The 26,696-nt window shown below is 32.1% G+C and overlaps 1 protein-coding gene across 9 annotated transcripts in view; it reads left to right on the top strand.

Moving 5' to 3' along the window:
- LOC126780356 (uncharacterized) overlaps nucleotides 1–25,071 on the top strand; it is a 200,185-nt gene extending 175,114 nt beyond the window's left edge. Inside the window, exons 1-9 of one of the 9 annotated variants that reach the window (XM_050504779.1) lie at nucleotides 2,930–3,041; nucleotides 3,290–3,376; nucleotides 7,049–7,190; nucleotides 21,002–21,170; nucleotides 22,177–22,365; nucleotides 22,555–22,796; nucleotides 23,021–23,227; nucleotides 23,431–23,626; nucleotides 24,236–25,066. In XM_050504779.1, the coding sequence (XP_050360736.1) occupies nucleotides 3,296–3,376; nucleotides 7,049–7,190; nucleotides 21,002–21,170; nucleotides 22,177–22,365; nucleotides 22,555–22,796; nucleotides 23,021–23,227; nucleotides 23,431–23,626; nucleotides 24,236–24,371 (1,362 nt within the window). In that variant the 5' untranslated portion in view covers nucleotides 2,930–3,041; nucleotides 3,290–3,295 and the 3' untranslated portion in view covers nucleotides 24,372–25,066. Of the gene's footprint in view, nucleotides 1–2,929; nucleotides 3,042–3,289; nucleotides 3,377–7,048; nucleotides 7,191–11,637; nucleotides 11,807–12,812; nucleotides 13,002–13,190; nucleotides 13,433–13,656; nucleotides 13,864–14,066; nucleotides 14,263–14,871; nucleotides 15,691–21,001; nucleotides 21,171–22,176; nucleotides 22,366–22,554; nucleotides 22,797–23,020; nucleotides 23,228–23,430; nucleotides 23,627–24,235 lie in introns of those variants that run through there. The other 8 variants (XM_050504785.1, XM_050504784.1, XM_050504783.1 and 5 more) reach the window with 8 other exon arrangements.
- Nucleotides 25,072–26,696: the final 1,625 nt, after the last annotated feature.

Below are 26,696 nucleotides of genomic sequence, written 5' to 3'. Positions count from 1 at the left end.
CGGTCACCAACGATATCGGCACGATGTTCCACCCCGAGATTATGCGTGGCCTGGTGGGGCAGCCTCGGGAGCTGGTTAGGCACGCTCGGACCCCTGTACTCTGCCACGGGCGGCCAGCGGAACAGCCATTCCTTCGGGTCTCCCTGTCCAGCAGGTCAATATAGTTTACCCCGGCATTGGTTCAACAGCCGTCTCCACTAGACCAACACCTATCGTGGCAATGCTCGCTCGGGCACTGGCTGTACGCTGACTGACCTCGAAACGCGGCTGCAAGAGTTTTCCTCCATGCGTATGGTGGTAACAAGCCAGGAGGTTTAGCATCCTACTACCAGATGAGCAGATGGTCGCTCAGATATCCCTTAGTCGCCTCTTACGACATCCACGGGAAAGAGAGAGGCAGTGAAATGTATTCTTTCTCCGACACTGCACGGATAAGTGTAGGTATTCCTTTATAAAGGAAATCTAATCCAAACTTCCATAAGTATAGCAGCGATATAGCTTACTAGTATATAAATTATGATCTACTAATGTGCGGATTTCAAAAATTCATTCACCTAGGGGAACATTATCAGCGAGTAACATAGGCTATACATTATTAAAAAAAAATTACATATCCCTACGAAATTTGCAATAATGTAACTCAAGATATCATTTTCTTCGCTGCGCTGTGAAAACTTTTGATGATACCTAAAATAACGTATTACATGTTTATAATGCCTACTCATAACCACTACACAAAAAAGGCCGCGAGGCAATATATCTAATTCTATTGTTAAATCACAATAACTGCTGTTAAATTAATCAATAAAACCACGGGTAGAATCGAAAGATTTTAGAAGACATTCGTATCATGATATTAATCCTAAAGTTTGTTTATATTCATGTAAATTCCTCTTTTATTCATGTAAATTCTATTCTTGTTCGAATCGGACGTTTCGTTTATAAGTGAGAACTGGTATAATAATGCAAAAATTAAGAAAAATGCCACCGTTTAACCGTGTGAGCGAACCATGGATATCGGTAGCGAACATTACTACGTTTTAATCTATTATTTACATCCACCTTTTATTTGTAAACTAGAAACAGTTAAATAGCATTTTTTTCTGTTAAAACTTTGTATTAAAAATTGAGCGCCCGTGGTGCCCTTCGAAATTTTAAAATGAATACCTGTTTCATTTAAATAATTATCTTAGGTGTTACGACAAAATTAAAATTCTCTCGCAAGGAAAAATATTACTAATAGTAGTGGCCAATAGTGCGATGGCGACGTAGCATTTCGTATGTTCAATTCATATGTACCTTGTTTTTTGCATATTTTACCGCTTATAAAGCAATATTTAGTACTGTTGTGTTCCGGTTTGAGGGGCGAATTAGTCAACTATAGGCACCAAGGACATGATAATTTAGTTCCCAAGGTTGGTGGCGTGTTTACGATGTAAGAGATTATTAATATTTTATAGTACCTAATGTATATAGGTTGTGGTGACATTCTATAAGAAAGAAATAAAAATAAGGGGTAACCTAATTCAAGAGTTCTATCTCATAATATGTCCTATATTATGAGATAGAACTCTTGAATTAGGTTAATAAAATAATAAAAGACATGGACTAAACCTAAGAATATAATAGTAAATAAACGCATTAAAACACGCAAGGCGTGATGTATGTATATATATTATTATATGCCCTTAGCACTTAACTGTACGGGCGAATAGATCGATTGGCGAATTTTTATATTATATTGAATAAATAAAGCACAGAATAAAATGCTTATTTTATCCGTACGAAGTCGGGACGAACAGCTATTTATATTATATACTACACTGTTATAGTAAGTTTTATTATATACAACCTCCTCCGAAACCCACTACTTTTTCTGGTATAAGTTTTATGTGTACCTATTGGTTTAATAGATTTTCCAATTAGGCAGTAGATTTAAAAACGTCTCCTCATTTATTAGTATAGATTTATGATATAAACATAAAGATATGGATATTTTGTGGTATAAGGTGTCGGATGTCTGTTGAAGTTACACAAGGTAAAACGAGGTGAATGCCACCGCACTGAGAGTCATGTAAAGCTGCAATACGACCACAAAAAAGCTAATACATACATGTAATATATTAATATTTTTTCATTTAATAAATGTTATTTTTAAATTTGTTTGAAATAAGCTTATCTTTCGATAAAGGCTAAAAGATGTTAATTATATTATACAAGAAAAATGTGGAATGAAATTTGGCAACGCAGCTACTTATAATATGATCAAATATAATAAAATGAAGTTTTCTCTGAAACGCGTTGCATCTTCTGTTATAAGTTTTAGGTATATTGGTTTAGTAATTTTTTAGTCAATCGATGATATCTGAGTATAATTTTTCTGAGCTTCGATATAGTAGAAATTTTAAGTTTATCCCGCCCTATTTTTCTACGGCTTTTATTTCGAAATTGTGTAACAAAATAAAAGTAGTAAAAATAGTCGTAGATAAGCATAAAATATATAGAAAACTAATAAACCATTTATTAATTAAAATAGCTTTAGAAAAGCATGTATTAATCATCTAATGATATTTAATGTCTTTTGAAGTAATTAATTAATTACTTCAAGAATACTTTTGCACGAATTTAAGTACACATTGGAGTCATTCTCCAACATTCAATTTCTTGATTATATCAGGTATATTCTATTCGTTGGCTTATCTTGATTATGTGTTTTATAATATAATACTATCGTGTGTGTATTAGTTAATTAAGCCTATTTTTGTTAACTTGGTATGATTAAATTATTGTTTGGTTTACAATTAACAATAAATGTGACATGATTGAATTAAAGATTTAATTATGTACTCAAATTATAATAAGTTCGTTGCCCAAATATTTTTCATAACAAGTTCCTACCGATATTATAATCGTTCTACAGTGTTCTACATCTTAAAGCTACTTTGAATTATTTCAAACGATCACGCGGCGACCTGAGGAATATATCCAGTTTGTTGAGAAGCCTTGTTGAGTGTGGATGTGTGTCAGTCGCCTGATATTCGGTAAGTTAAGTATTAAATAAATTAACTTATTGATAGTGTAATAAACGGGCCGAGGCACGGCGACATTTTCTAATTTTGATAAGAGAATCGTCCCATGGCCCGTCAAACCTGTTTGAGTGGGCGACTGGTCTGAACGAAATTATTGTCATCCAAATACTTTGTAAATGGCCATGCTGTTAATTGTACTTTGATGAAGATTTTATTCGAAACCCCAAAAAAATCTGCAACGATTGATTATTTTGTTTTAGTAAAACATGGTTAAGAAGAACGGTTTGGAAGCGTCGTCGAGCAGTGGCAAGTCGGAACCCACAGAAACGACTCCACTAGTGGCCAAAGTAAGTGTCCTTTACTATGTTCAAACGTAAAGTGTAATAGATACAATTGTTGTGTTGTCGGTACTTCCACATGTTAGGTCAGATCGTTAAAACGGATGTCACGACAAATTGATCGTCTTTAAATTACATGAATCGATTTTGATTAAAGGTTGTTACGATACACAACTCACAGTAAAATATAACTGTCAATTTGATCGGTACCTTATTTCAGTCATATCGACATTTTATATTTCTTATGTTTCTACATAGAATAATATTATCAGTATATTTTCGTTGCTATTTATAACTTTGAATTTATTTATGATTCTAATTTAATTGATATACCAAGGGCATGAGATTTTGTCTGAAGCTTGGATTATAATATATATTTAACATATTAAAGCTTAAAACCGGTTTGGTAATTTAAATGTCTTAGGATGATCGTTCTCAGGCTTTAATATATTATATTGTTGCGCAACATATTTAATGACGGCAAAAAACCATACAAGTTCTTCTGGTGTCAGGTTACTGCATTATCGTATGTTAAAGAAGGGAAGTGTCGATAGAACTTTTAACAGCAAGCATACAATTTAACGGAAATACTGAGATCATTTGAAATGTTGTATACTTTTATATATAAGTTACACAAATGTAATTTATACTAAATTACATACGTATCAATCACTCTGCGGTTAGATTAAATGACTTTTATATTGGTAATACTAGTTTAAAATAGATTTGCTAGTTATTTTATATTTTCTTGAAATTCCTTTTAAGTAGGTACAGAATGGAAAGGAATTTTAAGCTATATAGATAGCATAGTTAAGAAAAAAAAGAACATTTCACATATTTATGGCTTAATCGTTTGAATATACTTACCACTTTCCACCTTTCAGTAATATAAATTTAATGAAAGCACACTTATAATTAATATAGGTTCCTTTTTTTTTTAGGTATTTGTTTCTCTTTACATGTATTTTTTAAAACAAGGTTTTGAAAAAAATCAATACTTTCATTTCGAATGTGTTCTCATTTAACTTGAAGTTACTTCCATATAAGTTAATATTAATCTGGCCAAAATTTAAATTACCTTCGCTTTTTGTTTTTATATCACGAGGTAGATACAATATGAATTGCAATCCAGACACTACCCGTGTTTTTTATTTCATCGCGATGAATACTGAATCGTTTTTTTTTTTTAAATAGAGATAGACGTTTAAATAAATTTGAATTTCAATTGGGGTCGGAATTTTTCGCAAGTTATTTTTGGATTTTTTTTTTGTTTCTAAGTAAGTCGAATCGTATTTGCGATTTGAATATAGTCAAATATATTGCGTGCTAGTTACTGTGGTGTTAGCGTATTTTAGGGTACAAATATCTTTCAAATACCCTTCCATTTCGATGTATAACCGGTAATATTTATTTACCAATAAAACGTATAAGAATAAGGATTGATTTTTTTTAAATATTATAAGAGAAATGTTATTCGTCTGTTAATATTGTTGGTCTGTTTGACGTTGAAGATTTAAATTAATATTTCCTACCTTCGAGTGTACTCATATTAAATAGTTGTTGCCGTGTTTGTAGCATTCACCTGGACAACGCTTTCACGTATAATTTTCTTGATGACTACTTCAACGTAATAAGCTAACTTATTATAATATGAAACGCATATAAAGTAATAAATCAGATTAGTAGGTTTATGACAACAGAATAAAACTTATTGTTATTATAAGTTAATAAGAGTTCTTGCATAGTGTTAAAACGGCCTATATATACTCAATTATAAATGTATATTACATTACTTGTATACATTATTTATATTAATTAGGTAGACAATAAGCTAAAAATGTAAATGTCCCCAAACGACTAACGACGTCGTTTAAAAAATCTTTTGCATAGAAATTAAATACTTACACTTGAACATTCCTTACTAGCGTGTCGTAAGCAAGTTATTTTTAAGTACACAAGTTATGGTAGATTAAAATAATAACAGGGTTCAATGATATATTTATTTCACAAGCAAGCAAACAAGTCTTAACGCTAAGTACGGTTTTGTTTAAAAGACAAATTGCTCCCATTTTATGTTATTCGATTTCGAAGTCATTTATTTCGAATGGGAATCGAATTGTTACATTTCGAATGATAATTGTTTTACACGTACACGTAGTATGTATCAAAAATTGTAGCTTGGACTGGAATGCAATTATTATATATATTATGCATATATTATAGTCGTAAGAACGCGTGAATCTTAAACGATGATCGCGGGTTTAAACCCGGGCAAGCACCACTGAATTTTCATGTGCTTAATTTGGAATTATAATTCATCTCGTGCTGTAGGGTGAAGGAAAACATCGTGAAAAAACCTGCATGTGTCACTGAAATTCTGCCACATGTGTATTCTACCAACCCGCATTGGAGCAGCGTGGTGGAATAAGCTCCAAACCTTCTCCTCAAAAAAGGGAGAGGTCTTAGCCCAGAGTGGGACATTCAGGCTGTTACGAATATTGCAATAAATTATTATCGTAAATGTTGGCGCAGATTATTAACGATATATAATATCTATATATGATTAATAAAAATAAACTATATATGAAATAAATAATGGTAGAAAATTCAAAATAGAGGCAGAAAAAAGACTCCAAACATTAAAATTACTTACATTTAAAAAGAATTGATTCGTGTTTTTGCTTTTTGTTATCTTAAAATGACGGTAAATTAAAAATCAGGTTCTCTGTCTTATTGGTAATTAAGAAAACTTAAAAATATTTAAAAATTTAATAAATTATAACTTCGGAAGCAATTATTACGGGGTAACATTTTTACACATAGCAGTGTTTTAAATTCACACTACGGTTGTCTTTTAACATAAATAGTTATTTCTTATCACTAAACAAGTATTTCATTGAAAAGTACACTCACAATGGAACATTGTTTAAGCAAATGATAAGTCCAGTGATATGAAATCTTCACAAAATATTTACATCAGAAAACTCGTTTTTAATATGACTAGCTGCTCCGCGGTTTACCCTCGTCAATCGTTCCTGCTCCGGCCCCGTGGGTCAAAGCGAGATTTTATATTATAATGTTATATTCCAGTAGCAAAACCCGCGACTTATTAATACATTTTTAGTTCACATGACGGGTGTAAATTTTGCTACGCCCTACATTTTTCCTGTTTGTAATGTTCAATGTTAGCCAGACTGTGCACAAGTTACCGCTACTGTTACAGTAACGTACCGTTCCGAGGTACCAGTAGGGCTATTCTGTAAGAACAAACTCGAAACTCACAGGCACACGCAGATAGAATTCTAAATGCTAAAATTAATTACTATAAAAGTTATTATTCCCGTTCGTATAAAAAAGTCATAAATTCAATAATGACACGGCATATTATCTAAGTGTAGCAACACTGTTGTTGTGGGTTGTCTTCTAACACTGTATCCATTGAGATACTATATTAAATTTAGAATACGATACGCATTAAGTAAACGGTGGAATGGGTGTTATTAGACCTTGAACATAATATTATGTATATTAAAATAAATTAAATAAAAGGAATACGTCTGCTTAAGACTACTGATACTAAACCATCTTATTGTACTTTTAAAAGTTCTTTCGAGAACCATTAATGTTCGTTCACATTCCACAAACGCCTCGACATGAAGCTAATTGAGTTATCTGTTTTAGGTTGAAAGTGGCGGCAATGGAGATGATCCAATTAAGGAAACGAACAGCGGAGGTCTCTCAATACAACAGACAGCTTTCCTGATCGCCGGAGAAATGGCAGGCAGCGGTGTACTTGCCCTCCCACGTGTTCTCGTTAAAACTGGTACGACTTAGTCGGAGTACGGATCTGTCTCCTGTTTTATCGTAGTTATTTGTAACAGCCTGTGAATGTCCCACTGCTGGGCTAAAGGCCTCCTCTCCTCTTTTTGAGGAGAAGGTAGTTATTTAAATTATTACAATTAGCGATGCGAATTTGCTTAAAAAATTGAATAAATAATTTAATACCTTTTATTAATGTTATATATTTATAATGAAATTGAATGACTTGTGTTTTATAAAACTATTTTTCATTAGACATTTTTGTCATTAAACAAAATGATTTATTAAATACCCTAAAGAGAGATAGTTATTATGTCATTATATAAATCTGTTATAATAATGTTTAATTATATTATGCAATTGTATAATCATTTCTGTTTTTCTTTTTTATTTACAATGCATAAATGTATATAAACTCACATAAAATGACCATGACATATAGCGCTGTGAGTACATTACATTGAGTTGATGAACATTATATATAATATATTTAAATATATTGACAACGAAACTATAAGATAAATCAATATGAATGTGACTTTAATGAATTATTATTTGAAATCGGTTCAAATATTTTTATGAGATTTAAAATGCAAGAAATTTTGGTCTTACGGTCCGATATATTTTGTTGTGAACGAAATTAATTTCAAAATTATTTATAAGGCTTGTGGATTGTCTTGTCATGCTTGCTTATTATGCGAATAACAATGTGAAGTTTTGCAGGCGAATATTAAATCAGTGTGATATTTTTCACACAATCAGGCGAAGTTCTTATTGTCATGCCTATTGACTCGCGGGTTTCGTAGCTGGCTTGTATTGACTATAAATTCATAGTAAAAATATAAGCAAAATGAAAGATTTTTTTGTTTAGAAAAAAATATAGCAGTCGTTAGATGACAGTGTTATAGTAACTAATACTGTGGTGGAAAAGAAAGTGCAATTGTGTTTGCGCGCAAACCTGTGCATTCTGCATTCTCCTGTTCATATACCAAACCTCTGAAATCGGTTGACGTTGTCGGATAAATATCGAGAGAACTTCTCTAGTTTGATATTTTAGCGTTAATCGAAAAATACGAAAACTTTCATGATCCTCTTGTACCCAATGTACCAAGCCTATTAAATAAAAATACACCAAGCCAGTACACCAAATATTGTCATGAACGCTTTCACATATAATATAATATGTCGATAAACAACACTACTTAATAGTGTTGGTTCTGGTTTAAAGGGTGAGTGAGCCGGTGTAATTACAGCCACAGCCGTAAGAAGGATATAACTTCTTAGTTTCCAAGGTTGGTGGCGCATTGGCTATACGAGTATATGAGATGGTTAATAATAATAATTATACTTACAGTGTCTGTTATACTTACTGTGTTTATGGTCGGTGGTGAACACTAACGTTCGGGTGGCCCAATATCATATTAGAATTAAAAGGAGATATTATAAAATAATATAACTAAGCATTTTAAGCAAAACTTATGATTGTATTAGGCGATGAAAAAAAATATTAAAGTAGCAAATAGAGTAATAAGTAAATAAGTTCCTCCTATTCATAAATTAAATATTAAAACTAACAACCGCCGTCATACTCATGTTGCACAAGGTTTTTAAATGTTTATTTGTATTTTCATAATTTGATTAAACATTAACTCGCTTACTTAAAATTAAAATTCGAACCGTTACAAAATTGACCACGAATCTGTTATTTTTATCGAATCGAGTTTTGTCTCTTTCCTATCCCTGGGTTTCGAGCGAGACGAGAACTTATAAGAACCAGTTTGACATGTAGTTATGTTAATGAGCCCGACTATCAACTTCACAGAGTTTTCAGATATCTTCGTAGTTGATACAATAAAGTTATTTGATTATAATAATTTAATAATTGTGATTAAACTTAATAAGTTAAGTTACTTTCTTGTAATTAAAACTTGTTCCAACGTTTATGTATTTAACTTAAATATAACTTAAAAAAAGTTAAAATAAAACATACCCTATGATATTGACAATTACATCATTTTTTTTCTTTGTAAACAGGTAGCGATTTCATATAGCGATAAATAAGCAACAGAGCGTGATAAGATATTTTAAGCATAGTGATAACAATAAAGGCTTTATAAAAATATTTTGTTGTGAGGTCGTTCCGATCTATAGAAAACTATATATTTTTATAAATAGTTTACTAAGTGAAAGTTATTCCCATAAATGATAAGATACTAGATATCGGGGCTTCTAGAACACAAAATAATACCTTCTAGAAATTTCTTATACCTATAGATTAGGTGTATTTTCTGAAAAAAACACATTATTACCCAAAATTCAAGCGAAGCTCGATTTATCATTTATATAATACTTGTTCATTCCAAACACGCGTTCCAAAACCTTTTTAAATTTTAAAAGACACCTACCCACATGCGCGCGTCGTTTTATTTAAGTGTCATTTTATCATTTTATAATAACAATACCGAAACTATGAAGTTTTCCACTCAATCGGATTAACGATGTGTCCATAATTATGACGCATAGAATACACGAAAAATAATCATGCATTTTTAAACATAATATTCTATAATAATAATAAAATGATAATTAATTATTATTATAATTTATAATAAAAAATACAATATATAAATTTTAATAACTAGGATTATCTGCGAATCAATTACAAGCGGGTTGTGTTATTTATAGCTTTGCGAGACACCACTTCCTGCGAACAGACTTGCATATATTCGCAATTCTAATAAATTAATGGTTTCGATTTAACTTTTTTTTTTATAGAATAGGAAGGCGGACGAGCATATGGGCCACCTGATGCCTTAGACATTGGCATTGTAAAAAATGTCAACCATTGCTTACATAGCCAATGCGCCACCAACCTTGGGAACTAAGATTTTATGTCCCTTGTGCCTGTAATTACACTGTCTCACTCACCCTTCAAACCGGAATACAACAATACCAAGTACTGCTGTTTTGCGGTAGAATATCTGATGAGTGGGTGGTACCTACCCAGACGAGCTTGCACAAAGCTCTACCACCAGTAAAAATAACATATGTATGTGATAATGTAGTAACGAATGAATAACGTTTCATTGCCTTAACGTTGAATTAACGTTTCATTAGATGTGACTATTTTTATATTTATTTAAAGCATTCCATCTCGTTGTTGATCTCGGATCATTTATTCTGGTCCAGAAAATTCGGGAAAGCAGTACTGAGTTTATATTTTTTGCTTCACTCGATTTATGTTTATAATTTATTATGCTTGGCAGTGAAGGTAAGCATCGCCAAGGAGTCGGTATGCATTGGTTGAAGCACTGACAATGATCTAAATAAGCTCTAAGATCCTCAAGATTAGAGGATTTTAGCTGTTACATTTTTAAGTAAACATTCCATTATTATGGTCATGTATTATTAAGTATAGAAAGCGAGTGAGCTTTCAAATATTGGTATATCAAAACTTACAAGGAATGCTAGGTAAATTTTTTAGTGTCTACTTAATTCTATTGGCATTACCTTATGGCCAAGGGGGCACGTGCCAGGCCGGCTGGTCTAATAATTAAATAATTAACATTATAAAACATATTTTTTCTTAAATTGAAGGTTATGACATTTTTTGTGTCCGAGGTGCCAAATCTTAAAATACGCTACTGCTTAATTTACGTTACTAAAATGCGACATATTACTTTTATCCAATACAATTTTTACTTTTATAATAAATTAATCAATGAGTACTTGCAATAACTGTCATTCACAATAGTTAAGATTTTCACATCTTGACAACAACCTGGTGTTTATATTAGTTTATGTTCTAAAGTTGATAATAAAGGATATCATTTTATATTTATACTTTGTAACTCTATATACGTTCAATTAAATATACTCATATATATGTATATATAAGATGGTGATGTTTTCTTGGCCGATTTCGGTCATGGCGTCGTTTCTCTAGGGATACTAGTAATAAAGTGCCGAAGTATATGCGATTTTATAATATTAAAAATAAAATAATTGATTATATTATTGTTATAATAAATATTTTTGAAATACTTTTATTGATATACTTGTTATTTTTATTATACTTTATACCCAAAATTTTTCACCCCTGTAAGTCGCAATTAATGTCTTCGATGAGCGATCGATAGAAACTTGTATTGATTGATAAATGATTTTGTACCGAAATATTTATCAGCCTAAATAACTTCATAACTAAACATGATACTTTTATTATAGTATATAATAGTTTTGATGATAAAGCTACAGGGTAATTGTATAAAGCCAAAAATGTCTATGCTTAGCGATAATTCTGACTAGTAAAGTCATTGTATTTTATTCAATTGAATTAAAAACAAAAAAAAATTGAAAACATCTGTCTTTTTCATACTCTTTTTTAGAAATATTGTAATTATTGTAAGTATTCAATTGTGTGTATTCAAGTATACTTTTGTTAATTCTAGGATGGGTCGGCGTGCCTATCATAGTTTTGATGTGCGTTATCGCAGCATTCAGCGGAAAACGTCTTGGTGACTGTTGGACCATCATCGAGGGTCGTGACCCAGAAATGAGAACCAGGAAGAGGAACCCCTACGCCATCATTGCTGAACAGTCACTGGGAAAAATGTGGAGGTATTTCATACGAGTTACATATAAATATAAAACACGTTCTGAGTTATGAATGTTCCAGAATAGATCTTAAAGCATATATTATATTATCTCTCACGTCCTTTCGCGTCAGATTAGTGATTATAGATTAGCATTTAAATGTTCCAAATCATTAAATTACGAGGCAGAATATTGAAAAGGTCAGTTTGTGTTCATAGTTTTGATATGGAAATAGTTTTAAAATGCGTAAATGTAACATGCACAAGACTTAGACTTTTTCAAAATCTATCTCGTACTAAACATTATTTTAACATATATATCTATATATATATGTATATATATATATTTATATCCAATATTACCAAATAGTTAATAATGATGAAATAATTCTGTGGAATTGACGTTGTTTTTGGTGATTTGGTAGAAACTGCTTAAAATATCGTCGGTCCTGGCACGATTTCTCAAATATTGTGTACATATTGTATTAGTGATTTATTGATTTAAAAATTCAATTTAAATGGATTTTAATGAAATTCGTCGTAAACAACGTATGATATAAGTAAGATTTACATTCTAGCATAGTTACGAAGTAGTTGTATTGCATACATACATGCAATAAAATCGAACTAACGAAATTTGATATAAAGAAATTCGCGGCACACCTAACCTAACCTAATATTTTGCTAAGTCTAAGTTAAGTTTGCAACCTTTTTATACATACATTTGCTGTCCTAAATCGGTAAAAAAAATTCATAAGCATCACGCGGTTAGGACGTTGATAGTTCAACTTCCGTGGAAACCACTTGACAAAACAAGGTTCTGCGCATTATTACTCCCAGTCCCAGTGGTGGTTTGTCGTCTCGTCGAATTATAAAAATGAGGAAAAGGAAAGTTTATTCGTATTTGCACAGTTTACTAGCTTTGAGATTGGCAGCCGTGGCCAAAATTCGATGAAGAGTCAATTCAAATATGACCAAACTACGAAACCTGACAAACAATTAATTAGTATATACTTTGTAATTTCTTTCAGTGTTGCTGTATCCCTAGCGATAATAATCACCCAATTTGGCGTGGCGGTGGTGTATTTGCTGCTGGCTGCGCAGATTGTTGAGCAATTATTCTTGTCCTTGATGCCGACTGTCACCATTTGCATTTGGTATCTGGTTGTGGTCGGCGCGATGACACCACTTATGCTTTTCGGCAGCCCTAAAGACTTTTCGTAAGTAACATTAAGACTTTTGCCCCAGAAAATAATAGCAAACTGTATAAAGTTTTAAATATTGATTTTGAACTTCAATGGATTTCATTAGTATATTCTAAATTTTCTTATGGAGGTTCATGTACGTCGTTAAGAAAATATTTTTTGCAATTAGTACCCTTAATTGAATACATTTTTTTTAACTTACAGGTTCATGGGTGTCATCGCGTTCTTCTCAACTTTCGTGGCTTGCATTCTCTATTTCATTCAGATGATGAACGATATTAGACCGTTTGGCGTTTTCCGTTGGGGTATTCATGGCTTTATGGATTTCTTCCTTGCCTTCGGTACAATAATGTTCGCCTTCGGAGGTGCTTCCACCTTCCCAACTATTCAAAATGATATGGCTGATAAGTCAAAGTTTAATAAGAGCTTGCAGTACAGCTTCCTTGGTAAGTTAACATAATGTGCAGATATTTTTTTTATTTAACAATTAGTAACGAATACAGATAAGATTTTTCAATAGTTATATTTGTTATAAAAAGCAAATTATCTCAACTCAGAAGAGGCCCTTATCACTTTTTGAAAATTACATTAATTTGCCATGAAACGAAGTTTGCCTAAAACAGATTTAGTGAATATTTTTCAACATTTTAATTTCTCGCTTTTATTTCAGCGATCCTGGCCTTATATATCCCAATATCAGTAGCTGGGTACGCTGTGTATGGTGAATCTGTCGGCCCCAACTTTATTACGTCACTATCAGCTACCCCATTGACTCTCGTCGGCAACGTGCTTATGGCGGTCCATCTTGTATCAGCTTTCATCATTCTCATCAATCCGGTCTGCCAAGAAATGGAGGAGCTTTACAACATTCCTAGAGGTTAATTTTTTTATTTTATTAACAGTGATATACAATTGATACGTCACAAAGTACCAGCGGCAAAAGAACAAAAGAAGGTTAATTTATGGCCGAGAACTCTCTAGATTCTGCAAGACTTTTAAGACCTTCCAAAGAGGCATTTATTTAAATGAATTTCATCCAAATCACGAAGACAAATCTCAAATTTGATCCCATTGTTACAGATTCAATTGGATACCGTACACTGGTTCGCTTATCTATCATGGCGGGTATACTCTTCATCGGAGAGAGCATTCCCCGTTTCTATACAATCTTGGCTCTTGTCGGTGGAACCACGATCGCCTTGCTCACGTTTGTTTTACCGTCTTACTGCTACTTGAGTCTCGTTAACCAAACTCCGAGGGAGGGACAAGCTCCTGTGTAAGTTACAGTTTCAATACACTCAATGAAATAAACTCGGCTTAGCTTAAGTATTAAATAATAATTGACTTATATCAGGTCATTTTATGTATCATTTTTTAACATAATAATAATACCTGGTAAGGTATCATTATTATGTTAAAATTGATACAATCATATTATGAAAAACTCGTTGAATGCTATCAGTGATAAACACACATGTAACACTTTAAAACGGTTTGGTATTTTCTTTTTATTTATAACTCTATTACAAGAAGAGCTATTATGTAAGCTCAATCTTACAAAACTAATTTCACTAACTCATTTTGTACGAATAAGATGGAAAAATGTTAAGTACCTAAAAAAATTGTCTTTTATAAAAGTTTAATAATATAGAAAAAAAATAGGCTAACAATCGAGGTCGAAAAGTGTAATTTTTGTAAAACGAATTGAAACGGGTAACACAGACTACAGAATAAGATTTTTTTCCCTTTGAATAGCCTACATTATTGGAAACGTTATTTATGATAACCAATTAATCGGATAAATCAAGTTTTCGACGCTACGCCTGTACCTCGCTAATTTCTTATTGTTTTTTGTTTGAGTTCTACAAGAAGTATTTTATTCCAGTGAGGTTGCTGGCTGGGTCAAGCTGGTCTGCTGGGAGGTGATAGTAATCGGCGTGGTTGGTGGAATCGCAGCCACTTACAGCGCTACTAGCGCCATCTTCAGCACATCGCAAGCAACGCCATGCTACTTGCGGTAGAGCGCCATCTAGCGGAAACACTAACGATGGGGCCTATGGCGATACTTTTTTTCAACTGCAGAGAGCACCACTTTTCATTATTTTTTATCAATATGTGGATGTCCTAAATTAAATACCTAAGGGCTCTTCTGTAAGAACAAACTCGATACTCGACGCAGAAAACGCTCGTGAAATGTCAGAAAGTGATATGATAACATTTTATGAATACCAATGATCGCATCATAATAGATTATAATGTTGACAACCGATTCATGGTGATAAGTCGGTTGTCAACATTTCACAAATGAGTAATGGAGTGAATTCTTACAGAATAGCATTGCTGATTATCGCCGATTCAAGATTTAATAAAAATTATAAAATTAGTGCCTTTTTAACTATAAGTAAGCAGTGCGTGTGTTTCGATATAATTACAGTGACATCTTCTACAGCTAATTATTTTTAAATCATATGTACAGATAAGATATATTTTCTTTTTTATTAGCCGAAGAATAATTTGCTATAATTAAAAATTTACTTATAGTTTTTTTATTGACTTCATTACTATTTCGTAGGTATATTTTTTATTAAGTTCTAAAAACATTTGATTGCAGGGAGATAATGTTCTGTTGATTTACATCTTTGATTATTATTAACAAATTATACAATCAATTGTTTATACACGTTATAATCATATTAATTTTCAACGATGTTGAAAATGTATCGATAAATACATTTTAACTATTCGTTCGCAATATTTGTTCTATACTTGTTATAAGACAATAATTATGAATAAATAAAATATGTAATAATGTGTTTTATTTATAGACCAACATATTTATAATTTGAATAGACTTAACATGTCTAAAGATGAAAAAATGTTTTGCGTGTGCGCTGTCAAGATATTCAATACAAATTAGAGGCGTGAAAATATTTTTAAACGTCTATATGACTTACCTACATATTATGTATGCATTTATAGGCTGCAACTGTTATACACTACACTAATCAAAATATTAAAATATTTAATGTATAACATTTAATAACAATAACAATTAAACGCATTACGGAGAGATAGAGAGCGAGAGGACTCCTCTCCACATAAGGAAAAAGCTTACTCCACCAGGCAGTTTGAATGTGGATTGGTTGATACTAATGTGGTAGAATTTCATAGAACACATGCAAGAAACTTGCACTCACAACGTTTTTCTTTACCGACGAGTAAGAGATGAGCAATTAAGCACGTGATACCTTAGTGCTAGTCCAGATTTTAACCTGTAATCTTAGGTTAAGATCCACGTGTTGTTTACCTTTCGGTTCTTAATATGAGAGTACGTAAGGCAAGTAATGGGTTAAAATTTAGTTTCTTCAATATTATTTTAAAAATATATTCCCATTGGATAATAAGTACATAGCTAGATGTCGCGTGCCTAATTACATTAGTGACGGTCAAGAGCGAGTGCCCGGTTGTTAATTAAAACTATTAATGCCCCCCCCCCTACGGACTTATTTGTTACGATAATACAAATAACGCTGGCGTTCTTATCGAGGCTAGTAGGAATGAGATTTATTAATAATAATTTTTATTGTAGTGTATTTAATATCGACATCGATAGTGACTAAATCTTATTTGTGAGACATAATTACAAAATACTTTCTTAGTCAAGAGCACCTTTATAGTCCACTCGTGTACATTGTCACTTATCTAATGAGCTGCTGATAAATCAATTATTACCGGACACAACTGTAATTAGGCACCGCTATTCATAGCTATTTTAATTAATATAAGTCGAGCATAAGGACATGTCCGAACGTAAATCGATATCTTTTGGTATAGTCCAATTAAAAATATTACATCACTACGGTTGACGCATTTATATTTTAACAAGCAGCGTCTACAACTTTGTTCGCGTTGATTTTGAATATTTTATAGACTTAGCTTAGTAAATTTATCTTGATAAAATTATTCAAGATTTAAAAAATATATATTTCGACTGTAACAACCTGACGTCGCAGCCTGTGGGACAGTTTTTCTATCATGGATATCTGTAGCATCATGCGGATATAATGAAAGAATTGGTTACTCGGATGCGTCATACGCAGCCTAATTAAATCCCTGGCTGACTGATATATTGATATATATCATATATATAGTCTCTGATAAAAAAATAAAACCTTAATTAAAAATTATTACAAAAAGATGCATCAAAAATATATATTTCACGCAAACGTTACATATTTTACGTTGCATTCAAATTCGAACTCATATTCGTATAATCAAAGAAAATCGAATAAAAAAAATTGGATGCACAGACACAAGGTCTGTTAATGTTTGACTATGATACGACTGATAGTGCAAGACGCTCTGGGTCTCTCAGGGGCAGTTGTCGCAATAATAGTCAAATATTAATCAATAACAAAGTTTAAACAATTCTAGCTACGATAAAGATTTATTTATTCGTAATGATTCTTCGTAAAATCGTAATTAATGTTGATTGTTTATGGTGAACCGAATAAATTACGCATAATGTTGTTTTTTTATACATCTATTTTTTTATAGAATAGGCGAGCATATGAGCATTGGGAATTAAGATGTTATGTCCCTTGTGCCTGTAATTACACTGGCTCACTTACCCTTCAAACCGGAATACAACATTACCAAGTACTGTTGTTTTGCGGAAGAATATCTGATGAGTGGGTGGTACCTACCCAGACGAGCGTGCACAAAGCCCTATCACCAGTAAATAATATGTTGTAACAAAACGAGCTCTTGCTACTTGACTAGTCATGATTACGGCAAATGACAAGATGACTGACCCTGATTCCATGGAAACGGGGTCTATTGTGGAACGCTATATGCGTTGAAAGATTAGCCCTGCTATTATTGCCAATATATCTTTAAAATATAGTTAACAGTACATTTAACACTATTGCTTTAATTGGTGACAGGAGTGCCGGTTAACTTATGGCCCATAAAAACAGAATTGAGATTTAACGTATAAAAGATGTATACGGTGGTATGTTTTATATTTATTAGCTAATATTTTATTTTGATCTACGTATATCTTTAGTACTCAATGTAAATAAAAAAAACATATATATCTAGTACAACAATATTCATAAATTAAATATTAAAACTAACAACCGCCGTCATACTCATGTTGCACAAGGTTTTTAAATGTTTATTTGTATTTTCATAATTTGATTAAACATTAACTCGCTTACTTAAAATTAAAATTCGAACCGTTACAAAATTGACCACGAATCTGTTATTTTTATCGAATCGAGTTTTGTCTCTTTCCTATCCCTGGGTTTCGAGCGAGACGAGAACTTATAAGAACCAGTTTGACATGTAGTTATGTTAATGAGCCCGACTATCAACTTCACAGAGTTTTCAGATATCTTCGTAGTTGATACAATAAAGTTATTTGATTATAATAATTTAATAATTGTGATTAAACTTAATAAGTTAAGTTACTTTCTTGTAATTAAAACTTGTTCCAACGTTTATGTATTTAACTTAAATATAACTTAAAAAAAGTTAAAATAAAACATACCCTATGATATTGACAATTACATCATTTTTTTTCTTTGTAAACAGGTAGCGATTTCATATAGCGATAAATAAGCAACAGAGCGTGATAAGATATTTTAAGCATAGTGATAACAATAAAGGCTTTATAAAAATATTTTGTTGTGAGGTCGTTCCGATCTATAGAAAACTATATATTTTTATAAATAGTTTACTAAGTGAAAGTTATTCCCATAAATGATAAGATACTAGATATCGGGGCTTCTAGAACACAAAATAATACCTTCTAGAAATTTCTTATACCTATAGATTAGGTGTATTTTCTGAAAAAAACACATTATTACCCAAAATTCAAGCGAAGCTCGATTTATCATTTATATAATACTTGTTCATTCCAAACACGCGTTCCAAAACCTTTTTAAATTTTAAAAGACACCTACCCACATGCGCGCGTCGTTTTATTTAAGTGTCATTTTATCATTTTATAATAACAATACCGAAACTATGAAGTTTTCCACTCAATCGGATTAACGATGTGTCCATAATTATGACGCATAGAATACACGAAAAATAATCATGCATTTTTAAACATAATATTCTATAATAATAATAAAATGATAATTAATTATTATTATAATTTATAATAAAAAATACAATATATAAATTTTAATAACTAGGATTATCTGCGAATCAATTACAAGCGGGTTGTGTTATTTATAGCTTTGCGAGACACCACTTCCTGCGAACAGACTTGCATATATTCGCAATTCTAATAAATTAATGGTTTCGATTTAACTTTTTTTTTTATAGAATAGGAAGGCGGACGAGCATATGGGCCACCTGATGCCTTAGACATTGGCATTGTAAAAAATGTCAACCATTGCTTACATAGCCAATGCGCCACCAACCTTGGGAACTAAGATTTTATGTCCCTTGTGCCTGTAATTACACTGTCTCACTCACCCTTCAAACCGGAATACAACAATACCAAGTACTGCTGTTTTGCGGTAGAATATCTGATGAGTGGGTGGTACCTACCCAGACGAGCTTGCACAAAGCTCTACCACCAGTAAAAATAACATATGTATGTGATAATGTAGTAACGAATGAATAACGTTTCATTGCCTTAACGTTGAATTAACGTTTCATTAGATGTGACTATTTTTATATTTATTTAAAGCATTCCATCTCGTTGTTGATCTCGGATCATTTATTCTGGTCCAGAAAATTCGGGAAAGCAGTACTGAGTTTATATTTTTTGCTTCACTCGATTTATGTTTATAATTTATTATGCTTGGCAGTGAAGGTAAGCATCGCCAAGGAGTCGGTATGCATTGGTTGAAGCACTGACAATGATCTAAATAAGCTCTAAGATCCTCAAGATTAGAGGATTTTAGCTGTTACATTTTTAAGTAAACATTCCATTATTATGGTCATGTATTATTAAGTATAGAAAGCGAGTGAGCTTTCAAATATTGGTATATCAAAACTTACAAGGAATGCTAGGTAAATTTTTTAGTGTCTACTTAATTCTATTGGCATTACCTTATGGCCAAGGGGGCACGTGCCAGGCCGGCTGGTCTAATAATTAAATAATTAACATTATAAAACATATTTTTTCTTAAATTGAAGGTTATGACATTTTTTGTGTCCGAGGTGCCAAATCTTAAAATACGCTACTGCTTAATTTACGTTACTAAAATGCGACATATTACTTTTATCCAATACAATTTTTACTTTTATAATAAATTAATCAATGAGTACTTGCAATAACTGTCATTCACAATAGTTAAGATTTTCACATCTTGACAACAACCTGGTGTTTATATTAGTTTATGTTCTAAAGTTGATAATAAAGGATATCATTTTATATTTATACTTTGTAACTCTATATACGTTCAATTAAATATACTCATATATATGTATATATAAGATGGTGATGTTTTCTTGGCCGATTTCGGTCATGGCGTCGTTTCTCTAGGGATACTAGTAATAAAGTGCCGAAGTATATGCGATTTTATAATATTAAAAATAAAATAATTGATTATATTATTGTTATAATAAATATTTTTGAAATACTTTTATTGATATACTTGTTATTTTTATTATACTTTATACCCAAAATTTTTCACCCCTGTAAGTCGCAATTAATGTCTTCGATGAGCGATCGATAGAAACTTGTATTGATTGATAAATGATTTTGTACCGAAATATTTATCAGCCTAAATAACTTCATAACTAAACATGATACTTTTATTATAGTATATAATAGTTTTGATGATAAAGCTACAGGGTAATTGTATAAAGCCAAAAATGTCTATGCTTAGCGATAATTCTGACTAGTAAAGTCATTGTATTTTATTCAATTGAATTAAAAACAAAAAAAAATTGAAAACATCTGTCTTTTTCATACTCTTTTTTAGAAATATTGTAATTATTGTAAGTATTCAATTGTGTGTATTCAAGTATACTTTTGTTAATTCTAGGATGGGTCGGCGTGCCTATCATAGTTTTGATGTGCGTTATCGCAGCATTCAGCGGAAAACGTCTTGGTGACTGTTGGACCATCATCGAGGGTCGTGACCCAGAAATGAGAACCAGGAAGAGGAACCCCTACGCCATCATTGCTGAACAGTCACTGGGAAAAATGTGGAGGTATTTCATACGAGTTACATATAAATATAAAACACGTTCTGAGTTATGAATGTTCCAGAATAGATCTTAAAGCATATATTATATTATCTCTCACGTCCTTTCGCGTCAGATTAGTGATTATAGATTAGCATTTAAATGTTCCAAATCATTAAATTACGAGGCAGAATATTGAAAAGGTCAGTTTGTGTTCATAGTTTTGATATGGAAATAGTTTTAAAATGCGTAAATGTAACATGCACAAGACTTAGACTTTTTCAAAATCTATCTCGTACTAAACATTATTTTAACATATATATCTATATATATATGTATATATATATATTTATATCCAATATTACCAAATAGTTAATAATGATGAAATAATTCTGTGGAATTGACGTTGTTTTTGGTGATTTGGTAGAAACTGCTTAAAATATCGTCGGTCCTGGCACGATTTCTCAAATATTGTGTACATATTGTATTAGTGATTTATTGATTTAAAAATTCAATTTAAATGGATTTTAATGAAATTCGTCGTAAACAACGTATGATATAAGTAAGATTTACATTCTAGCATAGTTACGAAGTAGTTGTATTGCATACATACATGCAATAAAATCGAACTAACGAAATTTGATATAAAGAAATTCGCGGCACACCTAACCTAACCTAATATTTTGCTAAGTCTAAGTTAAGTTTGCAACCTTTTTATACATACATTTGCTGTCCTAAATCGGTAAAAAAAATTCATAAGCATCACGCGGTTAGGACGTTGATAGTTCAACTTCCGTGGAAACCACTTGACAAAACAAGGTTCTGCGCATTATTACTCCCAGTCCCAGTGGTGGTTTGTCGTCTCGTCGAATTATAAAAATGAGGAAAAGGAAAGTTTATTCGTATTTGCACAGTTTACTAGCTTTGAGATTGGCAGCCGTGGCCAAAATTCGATGAAGAGTCAATTCAAATATGACCAAACTACGAAACCTGACAAACAATTAATTAGTATATACTTTGTAATTTCTTTCAGTGTTGCTGTATCCCTAGCGATAATAATCACCCAATTTGGCGTGGCGGTGGTGTATTTGCTGCTGGCTGCGCAGATTGTTGAGCAATTATTCTTGTCCTTGATGCCGACTGTCACCATTTGCATTTGGTATCTGGTTGTGGTCGGCGCGATGACACCACTTATGCTTTTCGGCAGCCCTAAAGACTTTTCGTAAGTAACATTAAGACTTTTGCCCCAGAAAATAATAGCAAACTGTATAAAGTTTTAAATATTGATTTTGAACTTCAATGGATTTCATTAGTATATTCTAAATTTTCTTATGGAGGTTCATGTACGTCGTTAAGAAAATATTTTTTGCAATTAGTACCCTTAATTGAATACATTTTTTTTAACTTACAGGTTCATGGGTGTCATCGCGTTCTTCTCAACTTTCGTGGCTTGCATTCTCTATTTCATTCAGATGATGAACGATATTAGACCGTTTGGCGTTTTCCGTTGGGGTATTCATGGCTTTATGGATTTCTTCCTTGCCTTCGGTACAATAATGTTCGCCTTCGGAGGTGCTTCCACCTTCCCAACTATTCAAAATGATATGGCTGATAAGTCAAAGTTTAATAAGAGCTTGCAGTACAGCTTCCTTGGTAAGTTAACATAATGTGCAGATATTTTTTTTATTTAACAATTAGTAACGAATACAGATAAGATTTTTCAATAGTTATATTTGTTATAAAAAGCAAATTATCTCAACTCAGAAGAGGCCCTTATCACTTTTTGAAAATTACATTAATTTGCCATGAAACGAAGTTTGCCTAAAACAGATTTAGTGAATATTTTTCAACATTTTAATTTCTCGCTTTTATTTCAGCGATCCTGGCCTTATATATCCCAATATCAGTAGCTGGGTACGCTGTGTATGGTGAATCTGTCGGCCCCAACTTTATTACGTCACTATCAGCTACCCCATTGACTCTCGTCGGCAACGTGCTTATGGCGGTCCATCTTGTATCAGCTTTCATCATTCTCATCAATCCGGTCTGCCAAGAAATGGAGGAGCTTTACAACATTCCTAGAGGTTAATTTTTTTATTTTATTAACAGTGATATACAATTGATACGTCACAAAGTACCAGCGGCAAAAGAACAAAAGAAGGTTAATTTATGGCCGAGAACTCTCTAGATTCTGCAAGACTTTTAAGACCTTCCAAAGAGGCATTTATTTAAATGAATTTCATCCAAATCACGAAGACAAATCTCAAATTTGATCCCATTGTTACAGATTCAATTGGATACCGTACACTGGTTCGCTTATCTATCATGGCGGGTATACTCTTCATCGGAGAGAGCATTCCCCGTTTCTATACAATCTTGGCTCTTGTCGGTGGAACCACGATCGCCTTGCTCACGTTTGTTTTACCGTCTTACTGCTACTTGAGTCTCGTTAACCAAACTCCGAGGGAGGGACAAGCTCCTGTGTAAGTTACAGTTTCAATACACTCAATGAAATAAACTCGGCTTAGCTTAAGTATTAAATAATAATTGACTTATATCAGGTCATTTTATGTATCATTTTTTAACATAATAATAATACCTGGTAAGGTATCATTATTATGTTAAAATTGATACAATCATATTATGAAAAACTCGTTGAATGCTATCAGTGATAAACACACATGTAACACTTTAAAACGGTTTGGTATTTTCTTTTTATTTATAACTCTATTACAAGAAGAGCTATTATGTAAGCTCAATCTTACAAAACTAATTTCACTAACTCATTTTGTACGAATAAGATGGAAAAATGTTAAGTACCTAAAAAAATTGTCTTTTATAAAAGTTTAATAATATAGAAAAAAAATAGGCTAACAATCGAGGTCGAAAAGTGTAATTTTTGTAAAACGAATTGAAACGGGTAACACAGACTACAGAATAAGATTTTTTTCCCTTTGAATAGCCTACATTATTGGAAACGTTATTTATGATAACCAATTAATCGGATAAATCAAGTTTTCGACGCTACGCCTGTACCTCGCTAATTTCTTATTGTTTTTTGTTTGAGTTCTACAAGAAGTATTTTATTCCAGTGAGGTTGCTGGCTGGGTCAAGCTGGTCTGCTGGGAGGTGATAGTAATCGGCGTGGTTGGTGGAATCGCAGCCACTTACAGCGCTACTAGCGCCATCTTCAGCACATCGCAAGCAACGCCATGCTACTTGCGGTAGAGCGCCATCTAGCGGAAACACTAACGATGGGGCCTATGGCGATACTTTTTTTCAACTGCAGAGAGCACCACTTTTCATTATTTTTTATCAATATGTGGATGTCCTAAATTAAATACCTAAGGGCTCTTCTGTAAGAACAAACTCGATACTCGACGCAGAAAACGCTCGTGAAATGTCAGAAAGTGATATGATAACATTTTATGAATACCAATGATCGCATCATAATAGATTATAATGTTGACAACCGATTCATGGTGATAAGTCGGTTGTCAACATTTCACAAATGAGTAATGGAGTGAATTCTTACAGAATAGCATTGCTGATTATCGCCGATTCAAGATTTAATAAAAATTATAAAATTAGTGCCTTTTTAACTATAAGTAAGCAGTGCGTGTGTTTCGATATAATTACAGTGACATCTTCTACAGCTAATTATTTTTAAATCATATGTACAGATAAGATATATTTTCTTTTTTATTAGCCGAAGAATAATTTGCTATAATTAAAAATTTACTTATAGTTTTTTTATTGACTTCATTACTATTTCGTAGGTATATTTTTTATTAAGTTCTAAAAACATTTGATTGCAGGGAGATAATGTTCTGTTGATTTACATCTTTGATTATTATTAACAAATTATACAATCAATTGTTTATACACGTTATAATCATATTAATTTTCAACGATGTTGAAAATGTATCGATAAATACATTTTAACTATTCGTTCGCAATATTTGTTCTATACTTGTTATAAGACAATAATTATGAATAAATAAAATATGTAATAATGTGTTTTATTTATAGACCAACATATTTATAATTTGAATAGACTTAACATGTCTAAAGATGAAAAAATGTTTTGCGTGTGCGCTGTCAAGATATTCAATACAAATTAGAGGCGTGAAAATATTTTTAAACGTCTATATGACTTACCTACATATTATGTATGCATTTATAGGCTGCAACTGTTATACACTACACTAATCAAAATATTAAAATATTTAATGTATAACATTTAATAACAATAACAATTAAACGCATTACGGAGAGATAGAGAGCGAGAGGACTCCTCTCCACATAAGGAAAAAGCTTACTCCACCAGGCAGTTTGAATGTGGATTGGTTGATACTAATGTGGTAGAATTTCATAGAACACATGCAAGAAACTTGCACTCACAACGTTTTTCTTTACCGACGAGTAAGAGATGAGCAATTAAGCACGTGATACCTTAGTGCTAGTCCAGATTTTAACCTGTAATCTTAGGTTAAGATCCACGTGTTGTTTACCTTTCGGTTCTTAATATGAGAGTACGTAAGGCAAGTAATGGGTTAAAATTTAGTTTCTTCAATATTATTTTAAAAATATATTCCCATTGGATAATAAGTACATAGCTAGATGTCGCGTGCCTAATTACATTAGTGACGGTCAAGAGCGAGTGCCCGGTTGTTAATTAAAACTATTAATGCCCCCCCCCCTACGGACTTATTTGTTACGATAATACAAATAACGCTGGCGTTCTTATCGAGGCTAGTAGGAATGAGATTTATTAATAATAATTTTTATTGTAGTGTATTTAATATCGACATCGATAGTGACTAAATCTTATTTGTGAGACATAATTACAAAATACTTTCTTAGTCAAGAGCACCTTTATAGTCCACTCGTGTACATTGTCACTTATCTAATGAGCTGCTGATAAATCAATTATTACCGGACACAACTGTAATTAGGCACCGCTATTCATAGCTATTTTAATTAATATAAGTCGAGCATAAGGACATGTCCGAACGTAAATCGATATCTTTTGGTATAGTCCAATTAAAAATATTACATCACTACGGTTGACGCATTTATATTTTAACAAGCAGCGTCTACAACTTTGTTCGCGTTGATTTTGAATATTTTATAGACTTAGCTTAGTAAATTTATCTTGATAAAATTATTCAAGATTTAAAAAATATATATTTCGACTGTAACAACCTGACGTCGCAGCCTGTGGGACAGTTTTTCTATCATGGATATCTGTAGCATCATGCGGATATAATGAAAGAATTGGTTACTCGGATGCGTCATACGCAGCCTAATTAAATCCCTGGCTGACTGATATATTGATATATATCATATATATAGTCTCTGATAAAAAAATAAAACCTTAATTAAAAATTATTACAAAAAGATGCATCAAAAATATATATTTCACGCAAACGTTACATATTTTACGTTGCATTCAAATTCGAACTCATATTCGTATAATCAAAGAAAATCGAATAAAAAAAATTGGATGCACAGACACAAGGTCTGTTAATGTTTGACTATGATACGACT

This window comes from Nymphalis io, chromosome Z (assembly GCF_905147045.1).
Source record: "Nymphalis io chromosome Z, ilAglIoxx1.1, whole genome shotgun sequence".
Taxonomy (NCBI): Eukaryota; Metazoa; Arthropoda; class Insecta; order Lepidoptera; family Nymphalidae; genus Nymphalis; species Nymphalis io.
The sequence above is the reverse complement of the archived record's forward strand: the minus strand, read 5'-3'. Positions and strand labels throughout refer to the sequence as shown.